The sequence below is a fragment of the Saccopteryx bilineata genome, chromosome 4, assembly GCF_036850765.1.
Source record: "Saccopteryx bilineata isolate mSacBil1 chromosome 4, mSacBil1_pri_phased_curated, whole genome shotgun sequence".
Classification (NCBI taxonomy): Eukaryota; Metazoa; Chordata; class Mammalia; order Chiroptera; family Emballonuridae; genus Saccopteryx; species Saccopteryx bilineata.
In genome coordinates, this window is record NC_089493.1 from 94,115,946 (window position 1) to 94,129,091 (window position 13,146).

The window sequence follows — 13,146 nt, forward strand, 5'->3', positions numbered from 1 at the left end:
CCTAAGTGGGGGGCTAACCCTTGGGAGAGAGCAGGGAATTGAGTTTGGCGCTGGAAGGTGGAGGGAAAGGGAAGAGGTGCAAAGCCCAGGGAGCTTACCAGGAGTGGGGAACTTGCGGGCAGGCGCTCCGAGGTGGTGGAAGCCGTTGAGAAGCAGCTGGGCTTCTAGGGGCTTGTCTGGCCTCAGCCCAGGGCCAGACAAGGGAGCCTGGGGCTGCCCTAGGGCCTGTGGCCCGAAGTACTGGAAGAGTTCAGGGGGGGTGGCGGGGGCAGCCCCTGCTGGGGGTGGAGGGCCTGGACCCAGCAGCCCCGGTGGCAGGCCCAACGGCAGCCCCTGGTGAAGCATGAGAACATTCTGCATGTGCTTCTCGGAGGTCATGTGGATACGCAGGTTGCGAGAGATGTTGGTCTCATAGCTGCACACCTTGCATTGCCAAGATGATTTGGTCTTAGGCTCCTTGTCCCCCGCAGAGGGTGGGAGAGATGGCTCTGGGGGGCTTCCCTGCCCACCAGGCCCCGCCTGGAAGCCCTGCAGGTTGGCCAGGTGCTTGTCAGACTGCATGTGAATGCTGAGGTTGCCCTTGGTGGTGGTGGAGTAGTTGCAGATGTCGCAGCGGTAGGGCTTGTAGCCGCAGTTGTAGCTCTCTCCGCGTGCAAGGCGGGGGTGGGCCCCCCCGGCACTGCAGTAGCTACAGTGACTGTTGCTCTCAGGGTGCTTCTCCCGCATGTGCACATCCAGGGTCTGCTGGTACTTGTAGTGCCAGTTGCACTTGGGACACTTGAGCGTCTTGCAGGAGTTGCGTGAGTGTAGCAGGGACATGTGGCTGGACATGCTGAGGCCCTGGAAGGCGGCAGGGGCTGGGGTGTAGTCATCGGCTAGGCGGTAGGGTTGCGGTGGGTCGCTGGGGTCTTCGAGAGAGCCCACTGGGACGGGGAGAGTGCCCCCCTCCTTGGAGGTGGGTGAGCTTTGGTTGAGTGGGGGACAGAGTCCTCCTTCCTCTTCTTGCCCGTCGGGGAACCAATCTGGCCCTGCCTCGCCTGCTTTCGTTGGCAATTCTTTGGCTTGGATTGGGTTGGGGTCCCAGGTGGCTGGGGTTGTGGATGGGGAGGGTGGACTGAAGTCCATGACTTCTCTGGGCAGGACGAGGGCCTGGGTTTCTGCCTCAGGGGGGCTATCGTGGGTCTGGGCTGCATTCGCCTCCAGGTTCACGCTGCTGCTGTTGTCAAGGGGTATTTCTGAAGTGGGGCAAGCAGGCGGTTTTGGTTCCAAAAAGCTTAGGAGAGCGATGCAGCTCTCATCCCCCTCCTGGAGCACAGCTGGGTTGCCCAGCAGGCCCTGGTGTTGAGCAGGGGTTAGCTTCACTGCATGAAACCGCATGTGACCCATAAAGGCCTGGGGTCGGCTGAAACCCAGGCGGCACAGGAGGCAGAGCCAGAACAGTGCCCTGGGGTTTCCCTCGCTGCTCCCAGTGGGGCCATCTTTGGGATCTCCGGGTGGGACTGGAGCCAGCTGGTAGCTCCAGAAGGCTCCATCCCTTTCCTCGCAGGCAGCCGGAGGTGGCGCTGAGGTATCATGGGACAGAATTTGGTCAGAAGAGCTAAAGCCTTGGATTGGGTCAAAGCCATGTTGGATGTGAAGGACAGTGAGGTGTGCGGGGGGCGGGTGGGGTAGGCCGAGCTCTTCCTTGATGCCTGCCTCCCCCCAGGGAAAGCCCTTTGGTAACAACAGTTTACTGCCACCTGGCAGGGGCAGCTTGGCCACTAGGCAGGCCTCACCGCCAGCTGTGAAGAATAAATGGTTGCTCAGGTCCACAGGAGGGAGCCCTCCCCCTCCCTCCTCCTGCGCTTTGTCCTCTTCCACCTCCAGGTCCTTTGGTGGGAAGCCACCACCGCAGCGAGGCTCTTCTTGGGGCCCCCCAGTCTCCTTTGGTGGGACAAGGCCACAGCCTGACTCTAGAGGCTGTCCGCCTGGCTCCGAGGGCCTCATGGTCTCAGAGGTGGAAGGGGCAGCAGGGGACTCTTTGGTGACAGGATCAGGGGGATTGTGGCAGGAGGAGGTGTCCGGAGGCGGGGACGAGGCATTGTGCCCAGGGGGTGGGGTGGTGCCAGCAGCAGAGGATGAGCTAAGGGTGGCCATGGCAGACGGAGGAGTGCAGCGGGTTCATTTCAGCCTGACAGCCAGTGCCCTGCGGGGGAAACACGGAGAGAGCTGTGCTGTCAGGTAGCCGGGGAGGCAGGCAGGCAGCCGACTGTCCTGCTACTCCAGCCCCACCCTCTTCCCTGAGCACCGGACTCAGGTACCCCTTTGCCAACTTAAAGCTTCGTTAGTGTCTAATAGGTTTTGAACTTAACATGTCTAAAATCAGAACTCTTTATTTCTCTCCTGAATTTATTTTTCCCCATTTTTCCTACCTCAATTTGGTACCACCATTTACCTGGTCGCTTAGTATAAAAACCTAAACCTAAAAGTTTTCTCTTGCCCCAACATATGCAGTTCAACAGCAGCCTCTCAAACGTGTGTCCGTCCCTCCTTTACCTTCCTCTGCACCAGCCCCATCCTGGCCTCGCCTTCCCCTCTCTCTCCTGAGCGAATGCAGTGGGTTCCACCTTGGCCTCTGCTTCCACCATTGCCTCCAATCCAGTTCCCTCCTCCACAGCAGCCAGAAATTTTAATTTAATTCTCAATTATGAAAAACGCCAAACTGTCACCAACTCATGGCCAATCTTATTTCATCTAAATCCTTATCCACTTCCCCCTTTTCCTGTATGGCTTCAATTAAATTTTTTATTGAATGTATTGGCGTGACCCTGGTTAATAAAATCACACAGGTTTTAGGTGCACAAGTCTGTACGACATCATCTGCACACTGCATTGAGTGTCCACCACCCCAAGCCAAGTCTCCTTTTTCCTGCATGGTTTTAAAGCAAATTTCAGGTATCATAAAGAATCATCTTTTAAAATGTATATGATACTGTACTCTGTTTAAAACCCATCAATGATATCTCACTATCCTGTGAATGAAATCCAAACTCCTTTCCCTGATTTGCAAAAGGGCCTAATCTGACATGCACTTGCCTGTGCTCCACACCACCGCCTGGCCGGCCAGCTCCAACCACTGGCCTTGTTTCTCAAACACACCAAGTGCATTCCTGCCTTAGAGCCTTGCCCACGCTGTTTACTATGCCTGGAATCCTCTTCCCCAGACCTGTGTCTGGTGGCTCTTGTCATCTAAGTCTCTGTTTAAATGTATCCTCTATTAACAGGCCTTCCCTCTCTACAGATGCTAAACAACCCTGGGGGTTTACTTTCTTAGGGATTTAATGCTATGTGATATTTCCTGCTTTACTGATGTCTCCTTCCTAGAAGGGAAGTTCCATGAGACCAGGGACCATCTGCTTCACTTACTGCCTTACTGCTAGCATACAGAAAGATGCCTGTCTCATAGTCAATGCACATCTGCTGAATGAATGAGCTCTGGACAAGACCCTCAGGTTTTCCAAGCCCTAAAGAGGTAATTTCCATAAGTCAAGGTCCTCTTGCCAGAGAGGCTGCAGTGAAATTTCCATTGGCTTGTAGGCACCAGGCTGCTTGCAGGCATCTTCCAGATCCATCTCTGGTCACAAGTATGTGGAATTGGTGGGAGCTTCCCTGGCCAGTTGAAAGACAACAGCTTCTACTAGATTAGCCTCCTCCTCTCCAAAGAAAAAAGATAATAAATAATAGTAATAACATTACTAATAACTATAAAGGTACATATACCATGGTTGGTTGGTCCAGGCACTGTGCTAAATGCTTTTCTTCATCTCATTTAATCTCACAACAATCTTATTTTACAGATGAGGTAGCCAAGAGACACAGAGAAATTGAGTGAGCCGCTGATGGTCACTCAGCTCCAAGGCGGTGAAGCCAGAAAAGGACCGGTGGGGCAGAGGTGTACCCCAAGACTGGCCTGGGGTCCTCCATCCAATCAGACTGTCCCTCAGACACACTACCGGCAAAAATGGGCCTCCAGAGGTTTAGAAATCAGGATTCCTGAGCTCTCTCTAGCTGACTAGAAGTACCAAGCCTCAATATGCTGCTCCCAAACTTTTTATCTTGACACCCCTTCTCAAACTCCCCAATTCTCCAGGCCTCACCATCCCATACTTCTTCCAATGTCCCAAGTGACCTACAACCTCTGCAGTTTTTTTTTTTAATTTTATTTATTCATTTTTAGAGAGAAGAAGAGAGAGAGAAACAGAGAGAGAGAAGGGGGAGGAACAGGAAGCATCAACTCACATATGTGCCTTGACCAGGCAAGCCCAGGGTTTTGAACCGGCGACCTCAGCATTTCCAGGTCGACGCTTTATCCACTGCGCCACCACAGGTCAGGCTCTGCAGTTCCTAATATCAGCGATCTCTATTGATTAAACCTTGAGTGCTCAGGCCAGAGTGCTTCAAGGAAGGGATGAGGTATTTGGCCTCTCCTTCCCTGGGCCATCTCTAACCCTCACCTCCAGATTCCTTGGTCTGGCCCCACCCAGCCTGAAGACCCTATCCCCAATTTTTCCCCCCTCTTGGGGTTAGCCAAATGTAAAGTCAAACCCATGACGGAGCTCCAAGTGGAGCTGGATCAGTGCGCTAATGAATGCAAATCAGCACCTGGGCAAGGGGTTGAGAAAATGGTGGGAGGGAGGGAGTTGGAGAACCAAGAGAACCAAGAAGGTAGTAAAGGAATTAGATGGAGTCGAGTCTATCCTAAATGACCATAAAGAAGCTGTGAAGTTGTGGGAGAAAGGTATTCATCTCTTACAGAACCCTGGGGGACAGATACGGAGGATGACGTGTGTGAGACCTGACAGCCCACTGTTTCCTGTCCTGCAGCAGCAGGGCCCAGTGCCCGCTCACTGTCCCACCTAATGGGGAGACTGAGGGCAGGCAGGAGGGGCCTCTCCTGGGCCCTGTCGCTGAGGGCTGACCTGGGTGGGTGCTGTCTTCCCTTCACCCACCCTGCCTATATTTCATTGATCTGCTCCATCTCCTGGCTCCCCCTCACAAGTCTCAGTCACACTTCAGAGGAGGGCTAGGAAGACCTAAGCCCCAAATCTTCTCTCCAAAGCTGCTACTTCCTAAGACTGAGGGAGAAACCCTACCTGATTTGTAGTTAGAAACCAAAGGTTTGCTGGACCAGACGGTGGCACAGTGGATAGAGCGTTGGATTGGGATGCGGAGGACCCAGGTTTGAGACCCCGAAGTCACCAGCTTGAGTGTGGGCTCATCTGGTTTGAGCAAAGCTCACCAGCTTGGACCCAAGGTCGCTGGCTCGAGCAAGGGGTTACTCGGTCTGCTGAAGGCCCACGGTCAAGGCACATATGAGAAAGCAATCAATGAACAACTAAGGTGTCGCAGTGTGCAACGAAAAACTAATGATTGATGCTTCTCATCTCTCTCCGTTCCTGTCTGTCCCTCTCTCTGACTCTCTCTGTCTCTGTAAAAAAGAAAAAAAGAAAGAAAGAAAAGAAAAAAGGTTTGCTTTGGGCAAGCCTGAGACCCAGATCACTAGGGCAGCTGTTTAAACTTGCAGATCTCTTCCCTACCTCCCAACCTGCTCCTCTTCAGGAAAGAATTTCCATTGCAAATTTATCTCTGCCTCAGTGCACCCCCAGTTCCCCTCCCCCTTCCTTCTCTGTGCTTCTCCCCATCACCTGGTATTTGTTACAAATCTTTAACTGCAGCAATTATTTTTTCACTTCTTTTCCTCCTTCCATTTTCCTCTTCCTCCATCTTTCTTCCTTCTCTCTCTGAATCTCCATGTCCCTTTCTTTGCCCTTCCTTCCTTGATGATGCAGAACCAGACGACAAGCCTAAAAGTCACAGCCCACCCAGGGTCCTGTCCCCCCTCAGACCACTGCCATTCCTCTTTGAGTTCAGGGCTTCCTTGAGATCCTCTCTTTTCCCTCAGGGCACATCTTAGCAGAGGGGAAGGGGAAAGGCAATCCCGCAAGGGCCCTGGCATTCGTCTCTGGAGGAGGGAAGGAGGAAGAGGGTGGACCAGGTGTAGGGTGGAGGTGGGGGGACAGTGAAAAGGAAAGCTGGGTAGAGGCAAGGACTAGGGGCCCACGAGGAGAGGGTGAGGGGAGACAGCAGGCAGTGGCGGCGGTGTGATTAGAACGGAGATTGATGTGAAGGGGCGCCACAGACGGCAGAGAGAGTCAATAAAACGAGAGGATCACATTAGAGGCGACAGAGAGAGCTTTAAATTACAAGGCTGCTGCCACCGAGGGGGAGGGGAGGAGACAGGCCTGGAGCCAAGGGAGGTTGGAGAGTTCTGAGGGTGCAGTCAGCCCCCAAGATGAATCTTCCAACTTGTAACCTAAAAGGCTCTTGTCAGCAGAGCACCCTTTGCTGCCCCTTCACCCCACCTCCTTCCCTAATGCGTCCTGCCCTTACAGGGTGAGGAGGAGAAAGGTACGGAAAAAGAAGAGATTTTTTTATTGTTTTTGGTATGGCCCTCTTCCACCTCCCAGATGGGAACGGAAGTATGGAAAGGCTACTTTCAAAGCTCAGCTAGGGAACTGTTGCCTAATCACTGAACATAATCACTGAACTGCAAATATTCTTTGGGTGGTGGACAGAAAGGCACCCCCTAAATAGCTGGTCAAGAATTCCTATTCTTGATATGTGCTTCCCGTTCAAAGGGCAGATACATAGTACTAAGAACAGGAAGAAGCCAGGAGGCTCCAAGATGGACTGTAGGACCCAGAAAGCTCCTGAGATAAGAGATGCTAGGAGGTGGACAGAAAGGCTGGATGTAAAGTTGTGGACAGCTGAAAAGGCAGGCTCTGAGACCACACAAGCCAGGGAGATTATAGGGAGACTTCAGAACTGGAGAATTGCAGAAGCCAAATAGACAAGGGCAAATGAAGGACCAAAAACATGAAGTCTGAGGAAGGAAAGACTTTGCTCCTCACCAAGGAGAAGCCAGGGCATGGGTTCAGGTTGGCCAGTAGAACTGAAGGCAAAACTAGGGAGGGAGTTACCCTTTAGAGACCCCAGCAAGACCAGGACTCCCCTTGGGTGAAGTCCCCTCTCACCTCCAGTCAACCAGGAGTGCAAAAGAAACACGACTGCCCCCTAGTGGTTAAGGAGGGAACATCACCTAGGAGGAACAGGCCTGAGGGGAACGGATTGGCTTTTTTCCTCTGGGTTCCCTTCTTTTTTTTCCTGAAGCAGGGAGGCAGAGAGACAGACTCCTGCATGCGCCCAACTGGGATCCACCAGGCAAGCCCACCACAGGGCAATGCTCTGTGCATCTGGGTCATTGCTCCGCTGCAACTGGAGCCATTCTAGTGCCTGAGGCTGAGGCCATGGAGCCATCCTCATAGACCAGGCCAACTTTGCTCCAATAGAGCCTTGGCTGTGGGAGGAGAAAAGAGAGACAAAGGGGAGGGGGAAGAGTAGAGAAGCAGATGGGTGCCTCTCCTGTGCCCTGGCTGGGAATTGAACCCAGCACTTCCACATGCTGGGCTGAGCCAACCTGGCAGGGCTGGACTCCCCTTCTTTTTTTTTTTTCTTTTTTTTTATTTCTGAAGCTGGAAACGGGGAGAGACAGTCAGACAGACTCCCGCATGCGCCCGACCAGGATCCACCCGGCACGCCCACCAGGGGGTGATGCTCTGCCCCTCCGGGGCATCACTCCTCCGCGACCAGAGCCACTCCAGCGCCTGGGGCAGAGGCCAAGGAGCCATCCCCAGCGCCCAGGCCATCCTTGCTCCAATGGAGCCTCGGTTGCGGGAGGGGAAGAGAGAGACAGAGAGGAAGGGGGGGGTGGAGAAACAAATGGGCGCCTCTTCTATGTGCCCTGGCCGGGAATCGAACCTGGGTCCCCCGCACACCAGGCCAACGCTCTACCGCTGAGCCAACCGTCCAGGGCTGGACTCCTCTTCTTAAAGCAAATACCAAAATCCCCTTTTCCTCCATTTTTCCAAACCTAACAAGGCAAAAGCTTTCCCAACAAAGTCTAATAGAGGGCACCAAGTGGTTAGCTTAAGATTTGCATATAATGATATTCACATCAGAGCCTTCCAAACATTTCTGCCTTTCACTTTTCCACCATTTCAGGCTATCCTAACTCAGAGCCAATTTCTAGGACCTTTTTTCTTTCCTCTCTGAAATTCTTGCCTAAGGCACTGCTCATTTCCACACTCACTTTGCCTTTGTCTCTCCCCCCCTTTTGACTCAAACCTGTTGCTTTCAAGAGTAAACAGCCATGGAGAGGAGGGGAAGAGAACAAAGATGGAGTATGTGCACCCTGCATAGCTGGGAGTGTTTGGTATAAACAGCAAACAGACTAATTAGACGAGCTATATATTTTAAGGCAGTGGAAGAACCTGGGCTTTGTTTTCATGCAGACCCAGGGTCAGTCCTGGCTCCCCCACTCACCAGCTGTGCCACCTCAGTAAGATACTCACCAAGAGTCTCAGTTTCCTTATCTGAGAAAAATGGGAATAATAGTACCTTCCATACCAGATGTGGTGAAGACCAGACTAGGTGACTTGTGAAAGTGCAAGTATGGGTGTTCACTTGGGTTAGTTCTTTTCCTTTCTTGGTGTATATCCTCCCACAGAATGAAGCAAGGTGTTTGCAGGTAGGCTGGTAACTTTCCTTCTGCCTTGCCCCTTCTTGACCAGGATTCATCCTCTGATCTCTGCCCTTTTCAATTGAGGGTAGATTCTTCAGTGGGCAGAATTTAAATCTAATCTGCCCAGCAGCAGAGTTCATTTCTCAGTTGGCCCTCCTGACTGCTGGGCCTAGAGACATCCACTGTCCCAGAGCAGAGACTGGAAGCTGGGCCCAGGCTCTCACTCTGCCTGGGTGCAGAAGCAGCTAATACTTGGATAAAACTAGTGTGACATCTCCCTGCATTTAAAAGTATCATTTTCTCGTAAATCTTACCTTCGACATTTAAAAAGAAAACAAAAGATCCTTCCATTTTACTTCTACCTATCTCTCCTAAACCTCTCTACCTCTCCCTCTAAAATATTTGCAGTGCTTACTTTGTGCAAGATAAATTTTGTCCAAAGAGGAAAATGAGAATGGCAGGAAAATGAGTGTCATAGAGGGTAAAGAAAGAGAGTGCTAAGGCAGAGAAGAGGGAAGAAGGGAGGGAGGAGAGGGAGGGAAGTAGGGGGGCCTAGCTGTGTTGGCTCCTGATCTGCATATGTAAATATTGACTCACTGAAGCCTCCCTGCTTTGGCATCAGATTGAACTAGTTGTCTATCCCCAGTGAGAGGGACAGAGCAAGGAGGCTGTTTTGCATCTTATAAGATGCTTCAGGTAGGCATGAGGGAACTGGGTGAGGAGAGAGGAGAGGCAGAGAGGAAGAAGATGTGGGATGGGTAGGGAGCAGACAGGGGAGCAGAGAGGAGTAAAAAGGAAGTTATGGACTAACATGACAACCAGTGAGTTGGACATCCATCCACATTTGCACGGCTTTGTTGAGGTATGCAGCAAGGAGGAATGGAGACTTTTGCCCATGCATCTCCCTCAGTGAGGCTACAAGTGTTAGGACACCAATGTGGAGCAGTGAAGAGACACAGGCTTTGACAATGACACAAAGCCAGTTCTGAACCCTTCATCTCTACAGTGTGTTCGTAAAGTCATGGTGCACTTTTGAATGGTCACAGGAAAGCAACAAAAGACGATAGAAATGTGAAATCTGCACCAAATAAAAGGAAAACCCTCTCAGTTTCTGTAGGATGATGTGGCAGCATGTGCGCATGCACAGATGATGACATAACACCTTGTATACAGTGGAGCAGCCCACGGCCATGCCAGTCAAGATGTGGACGGTACAGAGGAAAGTTCAGTGTGTTCTGTGGCTCGCTAAATTCGAATCCGTGACCAAAGTGCAATGTGAGTATCGGCGTGTTTATAACGAAGATAAGCAGTTGAAGGAAACCGCCAGTTTGGTGGAGAAACCCCGCTCTGGTAGGCCATCAGTCAGTGACGAGTCTGTAGGGGCTATATGGGATAGCTACCTAAGGAGCCCCAAAAAATCTGTGCGTGAGCCTACATCAAACTACACTGAATAGGTATGAAACTGGGAGAGTTTTCCTTTTATTTGGTGCAGATTTCACATTTCTATCGTCTTTTGTTGCTTTCCTGTGACCGGTCAAAAGTGCACCGTGACTTTACGGACACACTGTATATGAGCACTTGGGAGTGAGGGACAGGAAAGTTGTCCTCTTGAATTCAGATTCAGGATCTTACCTGACCCAGGCATGGGGACCTCTGTAAAAGACCTTTGATCTCCCTGAGCTTGAAAGGAATCACATGCAATTCTTCTAGAATTCTTTGGAAGGACACCATTGTAAGTGACTGTGTCTATAAATAAATCCTTCTAGTTCTTTGATTCTATATGACCCCTTGTGATGGTAATGACTCCATTTAAATACTATTACAATAACTAGTAATAGTAATACAACAATATCTTTAAATGTTTACCATATGCCAGGCACTGAGCTGAGCCCTCTGCAAGTATCATCACCTAACGCTTCACCACAATCTAATGAAAGATACAGCTATTCATTCCCATTTTACAAACATGGAAACAGACTTAGATGGGTTAAGTAATGTTTAAGGTCTTACACTTGGAAATAAGTAGAATCAAGATAGGACTCAAGTAGCCTGACTCCAGAACTCTGCTCTTAGGTTAATTTGTAAGCTTTTTTTTTTTTTTTTTTTTTTTTTTTTTAAATACTTTATTTATTGGTTTTTACAGAGACAGGAGAGAAAGGGGAGCATGGAATGGTAAGTATCAACTCATAGTTGCTTCATATTAGTTGTTCATTGCTTGCTTGTTGTATGTGCCTTGACCAGGGAAGCCCAGGGTTTCGAACTGGCAACCTTGGCATTCCAGGCCGAAGGTTTATCCACTGCGCCACCACAGGCCAGGCAATTTGTAAGCTTTTAAACTCCAGCTGGCAGGCATTTTGAATGAAGACTTTGAGTTTGTTACTCTGCCCTTATACATATGGATTGTCATGCTACTCTTTGGGCTTGAAGGTGTTAGATGGGCCAGAACAGGCCCACTATTTTGTGCAACTCCAGTGGGTGCCATCCATATTATCATTTATGCAGGGGCCATGGCCATTGTGTGTGTGTGTTTGGGGTGAGGGGAGATATCAAAGGTTGAGTTATTTGGCTGATGATATGTGTACTCATTTGTGATGTCTCTTAAAGCTGAAAGTCTATACATGTGTATCCATAAAAGAATATGAACTTTATCAGGCAAGTGGTATGGTATTAAAAATACAGCCTTTAGGGCCAGACAGACCCGGAATCAAATTTAGTTCTATTCCTTATTATGTAAATAACCTCAAGTGGGTCACTTAAAGCCTGTTCCTGCAGGCCTGACCTGTGGTGGCGCAGTGGATAAAGCGTCAACCTGGAAATGCTGAGGTTGCCGGTTCGAAACCCTGGGCTTGCCTGGTCAAGGCACATATGGGAGTTGATGCTTCCAGCTCCTCCCCACTTCTCTCTCTCTGTCTCTCTCTCTCCCTCTCTCTCTCCTCTCTAAAAATGAATAAATAAAATAAAAAAATTTAAAAAAAAAAAAAAAAAAAAAAAAAAGCCTGTTCCTGCAGATTTAGAAGGGGGACTAGTTCCTTGTGGAGCTGCGTCCACTGAGATAATCTTTATTGAGATTGGCATTTTGTCTGATTAATAAATAAAAACAATAATTATTCAACCACATGCTTTATTTTCTGAGTTGGGGTATACGTGCATGTTTATTGCTTTTTGATTGTGTGTGGCTGAGGGCCTGGGTGTAGCCCTGTGTCTAAATACCTCTTTCAGGTTAGGAAGGTGCTGGCTCTCAGGCCTGGGACTTGTCCCCTCCAGCCTTAGGTTATACCCATGTGGGCCCTGGGCTTCTGTTGAGCAGCGGGATGCCCTGGGGTGTCCTGTTGTGTGCCTGTTTGTGCTCTGAGGCCCGATGGCATGGGCAGGCTTGTTTGGGGTGGTGGTAATTACTGGGATGGCCCAGCCTTAATGAGTGTGATCTCGTTACACTCTCACCGCCTCTAATGGAGCTAACCTCATTTCACAGCCATTAGAGATGGAGATGAGGCCCCGCCCCCTGGCCCCACCAGCTGTAGCTCTTTCAGCCCAGTTCACTTTCTGTCCCTCCAGCTCGCCATTTCCCCAGTCCACCTCTTCCTCTCCTCCCTGTTCTTCGGCTCCTCCTTCCAGGCTTCCCTCTCCTGTTCCCTATTGTTCTTTTCCCTTTCTTCCTCTTTCTGCATCTCCCTTGTTTTTCCTCCACCCCTGGTCTCTCTTTCCTACACTCGGCACCCTCTTCCTTCGGCTGGTCTGTCCATCCTCCCCATCTCCATTTCCTGCCCTCCTCTCCGCGCCCTTCCCCCGCCCTTCTCCACGCTGTCCTTCCCTCCCCCACGTTGCCCCGTCTGGCCAAAGGGACAAATCTCAAGGGGGAAACCAGCAAAGACAAACAAGGAGCAGTGACTTCATTATTGTCGTTAATTTGCCACTTCAGTTCCTCCCACAGAGGTCAAAGCCAGCACAGCTTGAACTCAGGACTGACAGGGAGGCTGAGTCCACCACCTGCCTTTGCAGTGTTAGGCTTCCCCTACAAACACACATCCTCCTCCTGGCCTTCATTTCCCTGCAGGAGCTCAGGCTACGGGTTCCTCTCTTCCTTCCATTTTGTGCACAATCCTCACAGCCTACAGCCCTCCTCCTTTTTTCATTTAAATTGTGGCCTTCTCCCCCTGGCTGGCTGGAAGTCATATGGTTTTTACCTAGACTGTCCTCATCCTCTGCCTGCCTGGCTTCTCCCACTTCTCTCTGCTGCATCCATCCTGAACCTCTTTCTTGGCCTTTCCTTTCTTCTCTCTTCCTAACCTCAAGTGCACTCCTTTCCCTAAAGCACCAGGATTTAACTCCAGGTTTCAGAAACCACATAGCCTGAAAAAGCTGGAAATGGGAGGAAGATGGCATTTATGACCCAAACAGACCAGGACACAGAACTTGGAAGTGGCTGGATAGAAAGGAAGACAACTGCGAGGTCAGGGGAATTAGCAGAATCTAGACTTGGGCATCCAAGACTGAAGGATTCACTGGGCTACAGAGAAACAGCTTTC

General features: G+C 50.5%; 2 protein-coding genes across 4 annotated transcripts in view; one reads left to right on the plus strand and one right to left on the minus strand.

The window, feature by feature from the left end:
* THTPA (thiamine triphosphatase) overlaps positions 1–13,146 on the plus strand; it is a 43,944-nt gene that overhangs the window by 19,352 nt on the left and 11,446 nt on the right. The window lies entirely within an intron of this gene.
* ZFHX2 (zinc finger homeobox 2) overlaps positions 1–13,146 on the minus strand; it is a 31,069-nt gene that overhangs the window by 12,123 nt on the left and 5,800 nt on the right. The window contains exon 2 of one of the 2 annotated variants that reach the window (XM_066277491.1): positions 99–2,185. In XM_066277491.1, coding sequence (XP_066133588.1) covers positions 99–2,136 — 2,038 coding nt within the window. In that variant the 5' untranslated portion in view covers positions 2,137–2,185. Of the gene's footprint in view, positions 1–98; positions 2,226–13,146 lie in introns of those variants that run through there. The other variant, XM_066277492.1, reaches the window with a different exon arrangement.